Source organism: Alligator mississippiensis, chromosome 1 (genome assembly GCF_030867095.1).
Source record: "Alligator mississippiensis isolate rAllMis1 chromosome 1, rAllMis1, whole genome shotgun sequence".
Lineage (NCBI taxonomy): Eukaryota > Metazoa > Chordata > Crocodylia > Alligatoridae > Alligator > Alligator mississippiensis.
Genome location: NC_081824.1, coordinates 39,613,809 through 39,633,609, shown reverse-complemented (window position 1 = coordinate 39,633,609; position 19,801 = coordinate 39,613,809). Strand labels below are relative to the sequence as shown.

General features: G+C 41.6%; 1 protein-coding gene across 1 annotated transcript; it reads right to left on the bottom strand.

Annotated features, from left to right (window-relative positions):
- Positions 1–12,095: 12,095 nt before the first annotated feature.
- On the bottom strand, positions 12,096–19,169 carry TMEM18 (transmembrane protein 18). Its single transcript, XM_006275322.4, has 5 exons — positions 18,950–19,169; positions 18,703–18,823; positions 14,592–14,646; positions 13,197–13,290; positions 12,096–13,101 (listed from the first exon to the last, which is right to left on the bottom strand). Exons 1-5 carry the CDS (start codon positions 18,998–19,000, stop codon positions 13,003–13,005), a joined length of 420 nt encoding a protein of 139 aa, XP_006275384.1. The 5' UTR covers positions 19,001–19,169; the 3' UTR covers positions 12,096–13,002.
- Between the last annotated feature and the right edge of the window lie 632 nt (positions 19,170–19,801).

Sequence of the window (19,801 nt, the reverse complement as noted above, 5' to 3'; positions counted from 1 at the left end):
CATTTTGTCTATTCTTCTTTGTGCTAAGATCCATTACAATGAAAATTTCATAGCTGTATATGTCCAAGGTGGAATACAGCTTCATCTCTTAATTGTTGACATCTAAAACAGTGTAGGTATCTGCGCAAATACCTGCCTTATCTTCCATGGGCATCAAGTTGTAAAGAAAATTTATGTGGAAAGAAACAAAATGTCATTGGAAAAGACTGAATAACCAATATACAGAATCTGGTCAACTAATTGTCATCTAGCATAACTTAATACAGGAGACGTGACAACTGAAGTTCCAATATGAAAAGGTCAGAATGTAGCCTAGATCTCTCACTCTATCCAAGGAATGCTTTCTATCCTATTACTTAAAGGACATTCATCTCCCTTTGGCAGTGTTATAAGGAATAGAAAAGTGAGAACCCTATTTAGTTTCTTGCAAGGAAGGCTGCAAGCATCTTAGAAGACGGTGGATCTGGAGTGAATGGAGATGTCATCCTGATTACTATATCATGGGAAAATAATTCAAGACTCAACCTTGGGCATTGTTTCCAAGTGTCTAGTTCAATGCAGTTACATACTAAAACTAGACATAGACATGGCTAAATGAAGCAGATCAGCTGTACCTCAATGTGTATATTTATGGTGGCACAAATGAAATATCAGGCAATGTCTGTTTCCACCCTGAGTGTGTTGACTTTAGGTGGGGCCCTGCTCAAATTTCCATTTTGAGATGCTTGACTCCTCATACATGGTAGAGGGAAGCTAGGTGCTTATAGTTTCATAGTTTCATAGTAGCTAGGGTCAGAAGGAATCTGAACAGATCATCTAGCCTGACCCCCTGCCACAAGCAGGAATGAATGCTGGGTTCACAAGACCACAGACAGGTGATCATCTAACCTCTTTTTGAATTTACCCAAGGTAGGGGTGAGGACCACTTCCCTAGGAAGTTGGTTCCAGATTCTGGCTACCCTAACTGTAAAATATTGCCTCCTGATATCTAACCTAAACCTATTCTCCATCAACTTATTACCATTGTCCCTTGTCACCCCAGGTGGTGCTGGGGAAAATAGGGCTCTTCCTATTTGCTGATGATCTCCCCTGATGAGTTTGTAGGCAGCCACCAGGTCCCCCCTCAGCCTCCTCTTGCTGAGGCTGAGCAGGTTCAAGTCCCTCAGTCTCTCATAGGGCCTGTCCTGCTGCCCTCTCACCAAATGGGTAGCCCTCCTCTGAACTCTCTCCAGGCTGGCCACATCCTTTTTAAAGTGTGGCACCCAGTACTGGACGCAGTACTCCAATTGCGACCTGACCAATGTCGCATAGAGGGGGAGTATCACCTCTCTGGACCGGCTTGAGATGCATCTTTGGATGCATGACAAGGTATGGCTGGCCTTGTTGGCTGCGGTCTGGCATTGGCAGCTTATGTTCATCTTGGAGTCAATAATGACTCACTCAGGTGGCTGTGTCCTGTCCTCGGTCAAGCCCCAAATGACAACTTGCATGAGTAAATGTTCCTCAGGTTTTATGAATTCAGGCCTTGAGGTAAGAAGGACATTAGAAACCCACATATGCAATAATAAGGGCTAGATTCAGCCAATCTGGGTACGTCCAGAGGAGTGCAGCCATGCATTATGTGGCCCTACAAACACAGTCCAGTGTTCTCTGTGCTGAAAGGGTGCGCTGCCTGAGCATATATCCAGGGGTCAAAATAAACCAAAACTGCGGGGAAAAAAAGAGCAGCGCACCCTTGGCCAGCATGTACTACTGAAAAGCAAAGTCAGGCTGCCTGGAGCCGTGCTCCACTGCCAGCTAGGCTCCATGTAGCAGAATCGCTGCGGCTGCAGCCCTGTGGTGCCCCCAGCAGCCCAGGTAAGGCTGCTGGGGCCAGCTCAGTGCTGGCTCCAGCCTCCCCTACCCCACTCAGGTTAAGTGCAAGGTGCACCACCACTACTTGTCCCTGGGGAACCAAACGTCCACGCATGTCTGGATGCGCCCTCTGAGTGCATCCTGATGAGCATACACATATGGGCTGTGGCACCTCAAACTCATTAGAGGTGCCACAAGCTGCATGCAGTACACATGCACCTGATCACTATACTGTTTTTTGTTTTACACTGGGAGGTACTAGTGTAAAAAACAAAATGCTGGCAAAAAAAGCAGTGTGGTGCATGCGGCAGCAGCATACGCTGCCAGAAATGGAGTCTGGCCAGACACAGGCTGCCAGCCAGGCTCTGAGCAGCCACTGCTGCCCCAGGAGGGACCCCAGGACTCCAGGTAAGGCTGCTGGGGCCGATACAGGTGCTGGCCCCAGCCTTCCTACTTCAGCTGAGTCAATTTGGTCATGCACCAGACTGTGTGTTCAGAGGCATGCCCTGGGACAAATAGCAGCAGCACAAATATGCACCACTGCTATTTGTCCTGCAGGAAATGTTCACCTCTGAAAATATGTGCTCATTGGGGCATACCCTCCAGGAACATCTACATGTGCACTTTATGGCAGAGTAGACTAATTAGCTCCACAGGATAGCTTCACAGTCTACACATGCACCAGTATTAGGGCACGGTAAATTAACTCAGCCATAAGATAGTACCATTTTACAGTGCAGTCATTAAGTGTGATTAAACACACATGTAGATGGTGACAGCCAGGCACAAATTGTGTCCAGTCAGCCCAGCCTGCCAGGGCCAGAACTCCAGCTCCTGCCAACACCTCCACCACCCAACACCACCACCCAGAGCCCTGTGCTCCCTACCAACTTGGGGTTGCTACACTCCAGCACAAAGTAGATGCTATGTCCAGGGGCAGTTGACTCCAACTCAAATAGTCCTGGAGCTTATTGCATTGCATTAATTTCATGTGTAGATACACCCTCTAACCCTGGGTAGCATCATTTCTTAATTAGTGATTGAATTTGATGGGACTACGCTCTGCTAAGGTCCTACTGGGAAAAAGTAAGGGCATAAGAATAAGCTCTTGGATAGTGCTCGTCATGTCCAGATTTCAAACCATTCCAGAAAGGATATCACTATTATCCCCATTTAAAGGGTGTTAAAACAGAGACAGAGAGTTTGGACTGGCTTGGTTAGAGGCTCTCAGAGTGTCAGAGTTAGAACTGGTACCAGAACCCTTGATTTCCAATCCCATTCTTTATCCATGGGCTTAAGGCAAACTCCCAAAGTCTGAACGATTGGTCCAAGTTGGCTATTTGTGTCTAGGGACCATCATTCTGATTTGTCATCAACCCTTTTATTTACTTCATTTAGAGCCTAAACTTAGAAAGGAGGCTAATGATTGCTTCATATCTTCATTATTAAAATAATCTGAGCTGTTTGCTAGCTCAGTGTTCAGGAATCTAACTTTTCATCAGTTACTCATCACATTTGCTCATCTGTTTGTCCTGATGACACCAAGACTGCTGACACCACCACCCTAGGGAGTATGAATCATCCACTTATTTTCCTAGGGTTTTTTTTAAAATATGCCGGATCATTGATATATCCTTTACATATTTTTCAACTTAAAACATTCTACTTAGTAGGACAGTGATTCATTCCACTCCTAAATCCTTCCTTACTTTATAGATTTACTAATGAGGAAAAATATTTTAAGTGAAGAGGGTATAAAAGTCTTTTCTTATAGTAAACATGTAACCTTAGCAGGATAGCTATCCTTTTTCACTGTCACCACCTTTCCTGAGAAAAACTCCTTCTATAATTAAAAACAACTTTATCCCTAAACGATGCTTTCTATCCAAACTGTCAACATATTTTAAGAACATGAGGATTTTCCCTTTTTCTCTGAGAGAGACTTAACGTGGTCAAAGACACACAGTGAATCAGGACATTCTGCTGGATCTCCTTGACACCCACTCAACTTGTGTAATCCTTAGAGTATATTTCCTTTTAGACAAGCTCACCAGAGACCAATACTGGGCTGCTGCAAAGGGAAAAAAAAAAGATAGGGGAATGAACTGCTACCAACATTGAGTCAGGCTCAGAGGTACTCAGATCAGGTGAGATCTTTCTCTACATGCAGCTGAAATAACAGCCTCTGTCCTGCTTGTCTTCCTTGCTGAATCTTTCTCTGGATGCAATTAATAAAAACAAAACAAACAAACAAAAAAACCCAGCTGTGTAACATGCTGCCCTATTACTGGCTAGTTTTTCCTCAGCCCTGATGCTATTAGGAAATAATCTAGCCAATTGAGAGTGCTTTGATAGTCAATTCAACAACCAGCAGGGAAACAATTCCAGAAGCCCTAGAGTCTAGGAACAGAAAGTGTCAATCTAAAGCAGGGGCAGGCAAAATATGGCCTGAAGGCTGGATTCGGCCCACCAGGCCATTCTGTCTAGCTCACAGGGCCCCTCCAAAAAACACTTATTACAGGAACCTTTGGACTAGACTGACCTGGCTCTGTGCTGCCACGTGGAGCTCCTGTTATAGTAGATGTTTGATTTTTAGTATACAATTTGGGTTTTTTTCCTGTTCCAGATGGCAACCCCCTCCCAAAAGAAATATTTCTGGGGACAAGGGGAGGGACTTCTGCTGGCAAAGGTCAGGGGTTAAGGATGAGACTTTCAGACCCAAGATGGCGATTGGGGTGGGCCACCTGTCAAAGGGCAGAGCTACCCTTGCAGCCCTCATCAGCTCACCAAAAGTCTTTAAGTGGCCTTCCAGCTGAAATAATTGCCTACCTTTGATCTAAAGTCAGAAGTCCAGGCTTAGGAGAGCAAGAAACAGTGTATGAAACCATTTAAGTTTCAGCACTTTGCCTTGACACGTTTAATATTTTTCTTAAAAAAAGATTTTACTACTTACTCAGATGAACAAATGCTGGTGCTGTCAACATAATTACGAGCAACAATCTGAGGCCCCTATTGCAAGAGCTCTCATGAGGATAAGATGAATTCCTGCTTTCAGATTTTTTTCATGGGGGGTGAAGTAAAAGAGAAGCCAAAATCATCTTGCACATCTCAACATAAAACAAAGTAGGAGCATCCACAGTAGGAGCACCCACACAGCTCAGCTTGTGATGAGGTGGTAAGCAGGGACTGCACTATGAGTATGGTGAAACTGGACACCCCTTCTCTAACCCAGTGCACATAAGCTACTTGACAATGCCATTCATGGCTTAGCCCAGGCTATCTATCATTCTCAGTCACCTCTGTCATTTGTAGATCTAGTTGTAAACTCTTTAGAGCAAAGACTCACTAATGCTTTGTACTTTTGGAATGCTTCGCTCAAAGGGTCCCATCTGCAGGTGGGTCCCTAATGAAAGCTCCAGTAACTGGGGGAAGGAGAGTATTAACTTTATTTCCTGTAAAAATATGCTGCATTTGGCAGTGCAGCAATCCTCTCACATACATATATTGGGAAACACATCCAAACATATGACTTAACATTTAAAAACCAAATCAAGAAACTTCTGCTTTTTGGCTAATCTAATGATTTTTGGGTCTAACTTGTGATTTGTGTGAACCTTCTAATTTTTCTTCCATTCAAAGACTTTTTCTTCTATTCAAACCAGTTTTCAAGGTTGGAATAGAAATTAAAACTGTGTAAACAAAGCTAATCTCAAATCTAGATTAAATAACAGTACATGTCTGACTATATTAAGCAGTCAAAGCAGCATAGCAATGGAGCCCCCTAGGGGTGCATACTGATTGTTTCATAGCCAGATATAATATTGCTAATTACACATTTAACTGAAACAATCATGCATATTCTCCAGTTTATCTTACTGTTTATGAGTTGATACTGCAATAATATACTACAATTAATAGGAATAAACTTAACTGAGATGACCACGTCCTAAGGGCATCTCCCAAGAGACCAGTCTAGCCTAATGGTAGTGAATAGTAATTAATTTTGCATAATTAGGGCAGAATTAATATAATCCTACTAAATGGGGATACATTCTGTCTGTATTAAGAGATTCAAGTGCTGCTTAACAGAGTATAAAATCCTGACTGCTGATCCGTTATTAACACATCAATTGCCAAATAAAAATTAAAATACTGATAAATGAATATTGAATATAAAGGAAATGTAACTAGTTTAATTTTTGTTTTGGTACATATATTCATCAGTGTTTTTGATGTCTGTGTTGGATTTTTAAATAAGCATTATAAACAATTGAGATGACATATGATCAACCAGTCTTTCAATTAAAGGGCTTGTCTTAAAATTATATTTAAATCACTGTTTTTCCCTTATGTACAATTAAATGAAACAGTAAACATGTCTGTGGAGGATGCGGGACTTTAAGGGGTATGAACTGGTCTCAGGCAAATGGGATGGAATGCAAGAAAAAGTAATCTATGCTCTTGAGCCTGGTATTAGTCCCTGAGGCTAGTTTGCTATGTGTTGGTTGGGCTGGAATCACCCAATTGTTGCTGTGCTTTCTGGAAAACAGAGTGTAGATTCACTCAAAACTACCAACTCATGCCTTCACACCATAGGGGGTAGGCAAAATGTTAGGTTCAAAATAAATTTCAAGGACAGGTGGAGAAATAGAAATGAAGTCATAAACGCTAAAGGAGGGATCCAGATGAAGACACTTTAAGCAGACAACTGTGGAATCCCAAGGTGCTGGTAGATATTACCCAGAGAACTCTGTCTAGACACAGGTTGTGATAGTCTCAAATAACCTCTCAGTACATTACTAGGAGCACAGGGTAGCTGGCAAATATAATGCTCAGGGAAACCATTGTAAACATAGCCTTAGCATGGAGCAAGTCATTTTAATCTTTAATCTTTCCAGAGATTGAGAAAGGCCTGAAGCGAGCAGGATGCACTGATAAGCTTTTATGTAAGTTCATGGCAAGTGAACCTATTTGATTTATTTAAATTTTTTTTTTTTTTTATAATCCATTTTACATTGTCATGAGTTTAATACAGACTCCTGTGCTGCTTGGAGGCTTTGGTTTTTCTTTCAAGCAAAGTGAAATAAAGGCTCCAGAAAAGGAATGGCCCCCCTCACCCTCTTGGTTTTGAGCTCCAACGTACTATTTTGTTAATAACATAACTGTATTTTTCAGAGGTCTTGATTCTGCAAGCACATGTTCAGCTTTACTATGGGAGTGTCTACACATCCATTTAGGCACGCCAAAATTTAATGCACATTAGCTTAATGTGCATTAAGGCAATTTAGGCTTGTGTCTACATGTGAACATTAAAGCAAATTAATGCCGTGTGTGTGGACTGATGTGGGACTAAAGTTAGTCCAAAGTCAGTCTGTACACAGCGCTAAGATGCCTTAATACATCTGCACGTGCGTTAATGTGCTTTAGTTATTTGCGCCTGAATTTGATGCCTGCTTTTATAGATATCAAATTTAGGCATATATAGTCTAAAATTGCCATTTTTAAGACATGTTAAAGGCATGCACTTTTAGACCTATGTTCTTAAATACACATTAAGTTGAGCTAAAGAGCTTTAAGTTGATATGCGTAGACACGCCCTATGATGAGTAGCTCTGTACTCATTACCTGGAGAAATGCACCCTAGTTATACCTATATTGGGTACAAATAAAAATGAAACGTGTTCAGAAGTGTTTTGCAAGATTAGAGCCTTACCAGTGGCATAAATGGAGAGCCCCTGTCACCAACTTTGAACGTTAGAAAGGGGAAATAGCCACTGCTGCAACTGATAGCTGGTGATGCCACTGTAGCCATTAGCACAGCAGCTGGCTGCTGCCTGTGTACTGCTCTTGTCCTGAATGCAGAGTTGCCCTGACATGCCTCTGGACCTTACATTGCAGAATGAGTGTCAAATAATTCTTCAGGGAAGTGCATTTAAAAGTTTAAGTTTCTTTATACTGTACTAGAAAGGTACGTGGCACCTTACAATGAAAATAAATATAACACAAAGTAGCTATTCAGAAGGTTTTATAGTCTAAGCATTTTTCATTCTTCAGTGTTGCAATGAGTGCTTTCATACTATGGTAGCAGGCACAATAGAATAGATTGTTGGAGAAATACTGGTACTTTGAATTAGTTTTAAAGCATGAGAGAAACACTGGCATCTAGTGGTCAGCTTGGTTAACTGTAAGAACATACTCCAATTACACCTGTATTAGGTACAAATAATTGCTTCCAAGGCCAAACTATCTAATTTATTTTTGTTAGGTTCCAGTTGGTTGTTTCATATATTAAGGAGAAACAAATACATGCACACACAAACACAGATATCTAGGGCAAGATCTTTTCTCACTTATTAGGTATCTAAGTGACACTTGGGTGCCCGATTATGATCTTATTTCACTTTGTCAAATGCCTGAAAAACCTTTAGCACAGAAGATGGTTGTCTTCCTCCTCACTATTTTCTGTTAATTAAGGCTTAATGCTAAGATGAACGCACATTACAAAAGCAGATCACTTTTTTTAGCGATCTGAACAGCGTGGAATTAGGCTCAGCCCTATGTAAAATCATCTGTAGTTCCATAGCTCATTATCATTCAAATAATTTTAAAGTTATGCATGCGTCTAAAGGACATATTTTCAAAGGTATTTAGATGTTTACATATAGTCATCTATCTGGATTTTCAAAGATGCTTAAACTATAATTCGTTCAATAGGACCTACGTCAGTGCTTCCCAAACGTTTCCTCAGCACGACCCTATTTATGATCTAATTTCCTCAGCCTAGCCCCTCACTCCCAACCCACAGCCCCCCATCCCCATGATCCCATCTGCTGAGGTCGCAACCCTATTTGAAGTCACGATCCACAATTTGGGAACCACTGACCTAGGTGCTTAACCTAAGATAGTTGGAAAACCTAAAGGTATTTTGAAAACCTAAGGCAGCCCAGATCCACAGAGACTTTGGCAGTGCAGTGCTAGGCAATGTAATAGTTTTAGGGAGCCTGATTCCCTTAGTGGCACCAGACCTGGATTAGGCATTTTCTGTTCCTTGTACAATGCAGTTAGGCGCTTCAGAATAAAGTTCCAGGGGATGCATATACGCATACAATTAATGTGTATATTGTGTCAGTGTATTGCTCCTGGGGGCTGCATTTGAATGTGTGCCTGGCACCACAGCACATTGAGCTAAGTCAGAGCAGTGCTGGCTGGCAGGCCAAAGGGTCAGCCTGCCAACTGGGGCTGCTCCAACCTGGCTCAGCATGCTATGGAGCAGTTGGCTGGGGCATGAGGGTGCTCCAGTGCAGGGCTAGCCAGGAGGCAGCCCTCTACTGAAACACCCTCATGCCCCAGCCAGCTGGGTCAGCATCTACATGCGCACTGCTGAGTACTAAAAAACCCTGCAGGAAGATAGTGCTTGTATCTGATATCCAAAAAATCTAGTATCTAATTTTGTATCTACTAATAAACTCCTATAGTGGAGTTTAGTTTACTGCAGCCTAATAGGGCTGCACATGTAGACACTGAGACTTTTACATTTAGTCAGCTTCACAGTAAACATCTCATGTACATGAGCCCAGGGGAATAGCTGGCGAGTTACCCACGCTAGCCAATAAAATTCTAAGAACAGGCATATGTCTTAAATCCTACCCTTGAAACCTTAGGTTCCTCTCTCCACTTCAGATTCACAATCCCACTCTGAACCTTCTGAAAAAAGTGCAAAGTCCTTTCTTTCAAAATTGATCAGGGGTTACTCTTTTCTAACATAGCCAGAAGAGGTTCTCTTCCCCTTTCACATGATTGTTACCTAGTGGTTAAAGTATTTACCAAAGAGGGGATGGAAGTCCTGGGCTCCAATTCTTGTAAACTTACCTTATTATCTCCATAGTAAATTTTGCTCTGGGGGCAATGTTAAGTGTCAATGAATGATTTTCTAACAAACTGACAGGACCCCCAAACTATTTTACAAACTTGTAAAACACAATATAGAGTTGAACTTTTAGAGGCAAATTTAGAGCCAGTAGGGTATATGAAGGTTAATCAGATGGATAGTTATCCCTCACTACTCATATATTTTTTGTAATTGTTGCACAAGTAACTTTAGCACTGTATACATTGGCTTGGAAAAGATGCTGAAGAAAGCTATGGCCGTAGTTGGTGTCCACAAACTACAGGAAACCAATGGCCAAATTCTCCTTCATTCTAATGTCTACTGAGAATCAGTTGAGCAACTTCCTGGCTTTTACTGTGCATTGCTCTGGACTTATGTGTGGCAGCAATTCTTTTCTCAAGTTACCTCCATGCATTTCTGCAAGACAAAGCACACTAACGGATGTCTTCCAGAAGGTAAGCATTTGGGCCCCTATTAGTTTACACATGTGAAATGTTTGAGCCAGCCAAGGTTTTCTGAATTAACGATGTAATTATTTTAGTTTGTCAGCAACTAGGCAGTTAAATTAGGTTATTGTTCTATCACTTCATAAATCGAGTCCTGTTATAGCTAACAGAACAGTTACCTTCCGCTTAATTCTCTGAGGGATGTTCTTATAGTTAAAAGACACCTTTTCCAATTATTTCTGTAATTTGAAAAACCACTACCTTATTATTCTTGCATGCATTTGCCTTGCTTTAAAACTAAAATTAATGTTACAAAGAGATTAACCAAAGGACAAATTATCAAACACAGGTAAATCTTGGGAGTCTTACTAACAAAACTAAAACTAAACAAGACTAAAGTCTTTGAACTGAATGAAAGCACTCGTTTTTAGAAACACAAATTTTATTGAGGAGGAAAATTTTAATTTTTTCGTTCAGGAGCTTGTCTTTTCAGAAGTACACAGATCATTTAAAGTTCTGATAAAGGGCATTCATTCTACTTTGGTATTAACTGAACGTAAGCAAAGAACATCTTAAGTTCAAAACACTTAGTTAAAAGTATGCAAGCTACGTGTTGGAGGGATCCTCCTTAAGAAAATATTGCTAAAACATAGGCAGACAAGGTTCTTGTGCCTATGTCCTTAGACCAAACAGCTACAAGCTCCACCCTTGCTAAAACTTAAGTCATTTTTCCATTTACTCGATCCATTATTAACAGGAGCAAGTCTGTCACATGATTGCAATGCAGTCTTATTTGAACACCAACCAGTGTGCTTTTGTCTGGTAGGGGATGAAATGAATGGAACTTTGTACCTGCAAAAGCTCCTTTGACATCATTTGGGCAGGGAGATACACCCAGCCTGCTGAAGTGGTGGTGGTGGGGATATAAAAACAACCTCCCCACGCAGAACAAACAAAAAAACCCCCAACACTTTACTGGAAGCGGAAGCGCATTAGTTTGTCCCAATTCCCTAGCATCTGTATATATTAGGTGCTTCAGTGGGGCTTTTAGGCACTTTCATCTAGAGCCGATTCAATCAGCTATTAGATAAAAGGACCAAAAAGCCCTGCTGAAATGCCCAATATATACAGACGCCGGGGAAGCTGGGCCAAACTAACATGATGTTTATTCTGGTTATGCACTGCGCTTGACCTTGGGACAAGCCAAGCTGGAAGTGAAGCGCTGTTTTGTTTTTTCATGACTGTAAGCGGCCCCAAGAATAACTTACAGGATCAGCTGCTAAAGACAGAGATGCATTGGGAACCACAGAAAGGGAGGACGACTTTTTGCCTGCTATATGTATTTACAGTCATTCAAGTCAACCTGTTCAAAGAATTGGCATGGAAATCTGAATTTAAAGAGTGTTTTGTTTTTAATATGTAAAGTTCTCATGATGTCAAATATCTCTTGAAAAGCTAATTTTCACTTTTCAAATTTCACATGCAGAAAACAGATTTCAGAGACTTTATTACTTTGCTGCAAGTGGAAAGACTAATTATGTGCACGTAAAGTCAGTGTACATATTTGCTACAGCCTGAATTAATTTATGCTACACAGATGCTTTTAGAAACCTGGGCATCACATCCAGCCAATGTTTATGCACGCTTAACTTTACACATTTCAGCAGCCCAACTGGAGTCAAGTGATTAAGCCTAAAGCTGTGTATGTTTTGCATGTCTCAAAGTGTTTTGTAGATTAGTACTTGTACTTACACATTCTTGATGCTGATTTTTAACTTAATGATGGTTAATAGTCATCATTTGTAAAAATTTTACAGCAGGGGATGGGTCATATTATAGATTGGTAACTGCTGTTAAGTAATTTGGCAAATATTAGAGATTTAAATGAAAAAACTCAGTATACTATCTAAGAGGAAAAAAGTGTAATTTAATAAATATATTATTGAAAGTCACTTAATAAAATGAGAGATAATGAAAAAAAAATCCCAACATAAAAAACAGCTCCCTTTTCACCTTCCATCCTAAATCCCTTAACTTCAAAAGAAACCTATACACACATGAACTGTAGTGAAAGCATTCCATTTCTTTTTCCAGTATAAAACTGGCATTTTCAAGTATTTAAAACAAATTAGTTGAGTTTACAAGTTTATCAAACAGATAACCTGTATGAAAAAGTATATAATCCAGCTTGATCTAGGTCTATATTATACAGTATCAGTTACGAATTGTGATTTAGAAAAAAAAAATTTTTTTTTCTTATCAACTGGGTCCTCTATAAAAATTTACTTCTTAATATACAATATGCATGGGATGTCTGAGATCCCAGACTATTTCCAGTTGTTTTTCAACATGGATTTCAAAATCTCAACTCACAGAAAATAGACGGGTTTGGACAAAAGGTAGATTACTGAGGTATTTTGGTTAAAACCTTGCACCGCCTGAATACAGTAAAAAACAGTTCCAATTGACTTGAACTATGTTTTTAATGAACAGATTATTAAATAGTAGGTACGTAGGAATTATATAGAGAAAAGATAATTGACCACGACTTAAAAGTTTGCTATAACAGAGATAACGATATTGGCTAGCACAAAACAAAGTGGTATATTCTGGTCAAATTCAGATACTCTGTAAACAATTATTACAACTGAAACATGGATAAGACCATGAAGGTACAAAATCCTAGTCCTTCAGGCACAGAGTACCAATTAGAAGTGCTAGGATATATTTCAGCTTCCAGCTGAATGACAAACAGAAAGAATGATTAAATAAAGGATTTTATGAAAATTAAGAACATAAAAATAATATTACATTTTATTCAATTTTCTCTCTCTTTTCTTTCTCTGCCTTTCTTTTCTGCTGCAATGTCTTCAATTCTGTCATTACATTCAATGTTTTATAAACCCAGGCAATCTGAAAGACAAGTATATTTACGTTATGACACATATGTAAATTAACATTTATTTACAATCTGTTTGTTTAAAAATAAGTTAAAATTAAATACATACCACAATTATTATAGCATTCAACAACAAAGGTGCTGAAAACACTAGAGAAATAAACATCCCTCTTGAATCAAAATACTGGTGTTTCGAAAATAACCTGTAAGAAATCAACTGAGAGTCAATCAACATACTTCACAAATTACATTTTAATAAAAATTATTTCAGCACATAAAGACTTTAGTTGATTTGTATAATTTTGCAGTTTAAGAACTCAGTGAACAGACCAAGATTCCATTATTGCAGATACAGTCCATGCGCAGAACAAATGCAGGTGATATTCTATCATGCCTTTTATTTTTATTCACAATCCTCATGCACACATTTTCATTCCCAATGAGTCAAACTTGTACATCCAGAAACAAATCTCGTGTTTGAAATACTATTCAATTTTACTTAATTCCTTTTATTACGAGATAGCAGAAATTATTCATATATTATAGCCACAATATTAAAGCATGGGTGTCTAAAGTTGGACAAAGATTTAAAGGTAGCTGCCCAAGTAAAATCATGGAAACATGGGTAGTCAATATCTGATTATTCAAATCACTTTAATTTTGATGTCTATAAATATTAAAGGCTTTAGTTCTAAAATGTGTAGGCACTTCAAGATACAGATAGGCACCTCGTAGGATTTTCAAAAATACCTTAAAAAAAAAATCTGATGTAAGAACTCACTTTTAGAGTCAAGATGGATCAAAAATTATGCCTCCTGTATTACTCCCTCTACCCAAAAAACCTACTAAATTTTCAATGTTATTCTCGTATGAGGCAAGTGCCATTTTTTTCCAACTGAATCTGTAAGACTATTTTTAACAATATAATGGGAAAAGATGCTTTTCTTGATTAAGTATCAGGTTACATGATTGTACTTTTCATATTCATTTGCTTATAATTAGGGACCACTGGAATTCATGCTGGAAATGCAATGCGCAGCAGCTCCTTTAATTTGCAGTTTTCCCCATGCACCCCCTCTCCCCTGCTGATTGGCAGAGGAGCACTATTGCTTGATCCTGATGGCCAGGAAGCAAAAACTGCAGTTTTAAATATACCATGGTTTTTGCCTCCCATCTGGTCAGCAGCAATTGGTAGGGCTACAAGGGCCCCGCCGCCAATCAGAAATGGAAGGCAAAAGCTACAGCATATTTAAAATTGGGGTTTTCAGCTTCCCACCAATAGGGGGTGAACAGCGACATGGGCGAAACTGCAAAATTAAAGGAGCTGCTGCACGGCACAATTCCAGTGGTCCCTTCCTATAACTAATGGAAGTATTACTTCTAATACCTGCCTCTGTTGTTCCAGCATTTAAGACTCTATAAATTATTTTTGAGGACTGTACAAAAAATATATATTTTTATGTTTTTAAATGTAAAGTATAACAATAAAAATAAATCCAGTTACCTCCAATTCATGGCAGCCAGTTCATTGATATATTCAGCACAATAGACCAGGACCACTGTATCACAAAGAAAACTATTATAATCAACCTCTCTTTAAAATACAGTAGTTGGTAATCAGTTCCAAGACTGTTCATGTTATGAATACCATGACTCCCTGTCCCTCAAGAGAATGAATGTAATCATAAACTTAGGATTTTAATCACAAGAGAAAAAAAAAATTCTCATAAGTTTATAAGCATCTCACACAAGTTGTGACAGGATATCAATGTGTGACCACACTATATAGTTACAGTTTTACAAAAAGATATACCTGTGCATCTAAGTTTACCGAAAATATTCCGCGTACACATTCATTTACATTACACTCTTCACTTTTTAAATGAAGTTACTAGCTGTGCGTTTGGAAGATCTAGGTTAAGTCCAAAATCTCAGCAAAACTCCATTAACCCCAAAACAAACCTGTAAATATCTGTCAATTACTTGAAATCAAGATCATGAAGAAAACTTTATAGTTCTCAGAAGAAACAATTGCCTCAAAGCCTGGATGAGATTAAGAAGACTGTTTTCAAGTCACAGATGCCATCTTATTTCTCATTAGCCCCTTCCAACTCTCTTCTCCTCATACTGTATTTAATAAGATGTGTTCATGCACAAAATCTGATATTTTTTGTAACTAGACAAGTGTTCAAATCTACTTTATTTGCATAAACTGTTCAGGAAGTCACACTTCTTATACTTTACATTGTAGTATATGTAAGCATCCATGCGATTCCCCTACACTTCTGCCTGCTCCCTCCGGCAATATTTCATCAGGACAGTACTACATAGGGTACCTCTCCCTCCCATCATTCATGGCAGTCACATGTGTGAGAGAACATCACTTGTGAAAACACACAAGTGTGCCACCAAGTTGTCTTGAACATATTTCTTTGAAAAAGAATCCCATAGATGTTCAATGACCATGCACAGTTTAAAAAACAAAAGAGTAGGAATAATTTGCTGTAGGGATGTGAAGCCTGGCATAGTATGTTATACTAGTAACATACCCAGAAAGCAGTGCATCTGCTGCCTTATTTTTCAGAGATGCGAGTTGTAACGAGACATGTCATACACAACTCTTGGTTTAAAGTTTTGGTAATGAGACACAAACAAAATTAAACCAACTTTGGAAAATTCGGACAATATGGAAAACTTAAAAGGTGAACCATGCAGGACTATAAAATAAGGGGCTTATGCTCTTTTGGGTGTATAAAGAAAATCTGAAAGTCTCTTCCCCCACCTTTGTTTTTCCTGCCTGCTTTTTACCTTAGAAATGCCAGGAATGCCTTCCTTGGTTTTGCTGGCAGACTTCTTAGTGATCTCAGATGGGTACTGTCAGCTCTCACCTTAATGGAAGGGCATTGTATTAAAAAATAAATAACTGTCACGCACCTTAAAGTTCCATTAACAACAGAAAACATAAAATAAAGTTCGCAACCACTTGCCTAAGACTCTTTCCTCTCGGCCGCTAAGCTTTTAATCTGTAGCAATGTAATAATTTTACTTTTTCTTCATCGACCCATGGCCTTCTTGACTGAAAAATTCCAACTGTGGTTAACAGCAGTGCTGCCCTGGGTATGCACAAGGCTGGAACCAAAGCACAGGCCACTGCCTGCCAAGGGAATGCTTGCATTTTAAGTACTGCATCATTAGAAGTCTACATCAGTGTCAAACTTGGATGAGTTTGTAGGCTGGTCCTAGACTACAGGGCTTCTCACAGGTCAGACTACCTGTTTCTGAATCTAACCCATAAGACTTCTCCCTGCAGCTACCAGAGCCACTGGGCTGATGCCACCTGCCAAGGAGTTAATATTGCTGCTGCTCAACCCCAGGTCCCAGGGTGGCCACTGGTAGAGGAGCTAACAATACCACCACTCAACTCATTGCCAACTGCATCAATTTTAAAAGATCAAAAAAGGTAACTTCAGCAGCTGCATTCACCCCCATGGGCTGGCTAGCAGCTGACAGGGGTGAACAGAGGCATGGTTAATTCTCCTGCTGCTGCAACCACAGCCAAAAGTTCCATGGGCCCAGATGACCCCCCCTTCTCTGGGCTGGATTCAGCCCACAAGTCATATGCTTGATACCCCTGGTGTACATCACACCCTGTTTAAAATACCAGCAGCAGCAAGCCCTATCACTGTTCTCAATGTACTTACACTGTTGCCATTGTCCCTATCTTTCAGTTTTTCAATGCATATGATTCTTGAGAAAACTTTAGTCAAAGAAAAAAAAAAAATCAATTAATTGAAAGATATTTACAGCTTTAACACAGAGCTCATCATTTACTCATCAATCATGAGACGTCTCGGACTGTACCTAGCAACAAAAACTGCCCAAATTAACAAATCCATGCAGGAGTCACTTTAATTACTTTCTGCTTTAGTTAGACAGGAGTATTACCAGCTTATTAGCTGGTTAACATGATACAACATTTGTTTAGATGAAGCCACAAGACTAACTTCCAGTGAGCGGGCTAGAAAACCTGTGTCCTCTGTCACTGCAGGAGGTACCTACCTCTGTATCGCTATAAATGACAACCCTTTAACAGGACACAACAGATGGTCAATATATGGAAACTGCTTTTAAAAAGCTGTAGAACTAGGACCCACCCACCAACCCAAGGAGGCAGAGCCAAGTATACAGTGAGACCAAAAGATTTAAAATTACTTGGAAGGGGCTTGCCTAGATTTGCGAAGATGGGATTAAAATAACCACGTAAAGAGATCAGTATTATAATAAGCAGCCAATTTTTATGCTGACCAAATACAAAACGTCATTTATATGAAGAACACAATACTGCCATGGGCGTGCCTATGTACACATGTACACACCTGCATTGGCATGTGTGCATGAATCTGTTTCTGTCCAGGAAGAGCACAGACCAGCTGCAGATGCTATCTCAGCCTGACAAACGGTGTTAGTACCCCAAAGCAGGCAAAGAAAATTTCTATTGGAGTCAGTCTAATAAAAGAAATCATTTACCCAAAGAACCATGTCTACCCTTAGACCAGGGATGGGGAACATCCGGCACACGGACTAGATGCAGTCAGCTGGAGACTCTGTTTCCCAGCTGCCCCTGCCAGCATGGCTTGTGCCAGTCTCCATGGAGACCACAGCCTCAGCCATGCCTGCAGCGCAAGCAGCAGAGCAGTGCAGGGGGCTGCTTTGGAACTGCTGGGATCTTGGGATGGGGGCAGCTTGCTCCAGAGCCAGGACAGAGCCGCAACTTGAAGCCTGCACGCTTCGGGCAGGGGCATACATGCATGGGATTGTGGCTCTTCCCCAGCTCCTTGCAGCAGTGACAGCCTGTCTGGAGCCAGGGCAGAGCCACAATCCCCTGCATGCATGCCTCTGCCTGGAGTGTGCAGGCTACAGATCATGGCTGTCCTGGCTCTGGAGCAAGCTGCCCCTGCTGCAAGAGCCCAGAAGCTCCAGAGCAGCCCCCTGCACTGCTGGTGTGGCTGAGGCTCAGACCAGCACAAGCCACACGGGCAGGGGCAGCTGGGAAATGGAGTTCCCGGCCAGACGCTCCCCATCCCTGCCTCAGAGCAACACAGCTACAACCTACATCCTACATCTGTGTGTGTGAATGTGTGCACATACACATGTCCAATCAGGACTCGTGGTTGAAATGATCTGTTTTATTCGACCAAGATTTTTGCCAAAAAAACCCCAAACAAACAAACAAAAAACCCCAATTCCTTAATGGCAAGCTTTTGTGCACAAACACATTTCTTCAGGCATCAGAGAAAAGGCTAGAGAAGTTCTTCAGGGTAGAAATAAAAGTTTGTGTAAAGAACGTCATAGAGAGCTCTTCACATGAATGAATGAATAAATGCAAGTTCATAGAAAGAACTTCGACAACCTCTTCCCCAATGCCTGTAGAAGGCTATTTGTACCCGAAAGCTTAGCATTAAAGAACTTTTTTTTTTTAGTACAAATCTATTTGGTCTAATAAAAGAGAGCACCTCTCCCACCAGTCCCGACTCCCTTTTGCCTCTCGACCAATAGGGCTACAACCTGGACACCATACGCGTGTGTGCACGCACCTGCGTGTGCAAGGCACTCACCCAGGCAGAGGAAGTGTCCGAGCTGCAGGCGGCGGCGCTGGAAGGAGACGCACGTGAGCAGCAGGCAGAGGCCGTGGAAGGCGGCGAGCCCCAGCAGCCAGGGCTCCGACCAGTCCGTGTCCTGCGGGCGGGGCGGCGGGTCAGACCGGCACGGACCTCCCACCCCCCGCCCCGCGTGTCTCCGGGTGGGGGGGAGTCCCGGAGCGCGCCCCCACCCCAGGGCACATGCGTGGGAAGGGACCGTTACCGCCAGCACGGTAGCAAACCCGACGGGAACCGCGGCCCGCGGCGCCTCCATCCTGGCAGCCGACCCACGCCTCTTCTCGCGAGATCTCTGAGGAAGCCCTTGACGGCCCGGAGCGCTGGAATCTCGCGGGTTGTCAGAGCGCGGCCGTTGGTCGTGGGCGGGGCGGTTGTGCCTCGCGCTGCGCTGTGACGGAGGGGGGCGGAGCCGGAGTTTTCCCGCGCACCGTCTCGTTCTACCGCATGGGCTACCCGGGGAGGGAGGGGCTCGTGTCAGCCTTGGCAGGGTGGCGGCAGGTTATCCCTTTCTCGTCTGCTCCCCTGAGAGCCTGGGCAGCACCAGGCAGCAAGGGATGGGGAACGAACAGCAAGGGGGCACGAGGGGAGGCCTCAATGGCGGGATTTTTCCCTTATAGTCGCCTGGGCCCCTGCTGGCCTGAACGTCTGACTGCTGCCAAGTGGAGCCAGTCACAACTCTTGGTAGAGGTGGTATCTTTTATTCAACGAACTAAGTAGTTGCAAAAAAAGCCTTTATTTGCAAGCTTTCAGGCTCGTGCGCCTTTCCTTAGGCAAAGGAGAGTGCATGGATTGTAACGTTTCTCCCAATTGGTGTATTCTCCGTTGCAAATACGGAGATTTTTGCAACTAAACACTTTTTTTGCAACTATGTGGTTGGTGAAACTCGAATAAAAGATACTGCCTCTACCAAGAGCTCTCACTACTTTTGCCTGTAGCCTGACACAACTAAAACAAGTATCCCCGAAGTGAGCTAGCACTAAGACCCATTGATGTTTGAGCAGTTCACAGCGTAACAAGGCTCTGAGAAAATTTGCGGCACCTATTGAGAGGAGCCGGG

What these genes read in the sequence shown, in the direction of transcription:
- TMEM18 (XM_006275322.4), bottom strand. Translation starts at nt 19,000, where the DNA reads ATGGAGGCGCCGCGGGCCGCGGTTCCCGTCGGGTTTGCTACCGTGCTG. An exon ending in CGGACACTTCCTCTGCCTGG is followed by an intron (nt 14,647 to 18,702) that starts GTGAGTGCCTTG and finishes TTTGTGATACAG; the next exon opens with TGGTCCTGGTCTATTGTGCT. An exon ending in CTGGCTGCCATGAATTGGAG is followed by an intron (nt 13,291 to 14,591) that starts GTAACTGGATTT and finishes GATTTCTTACAG; the next exon opens with GTTATTTTCGAAACACCAGT.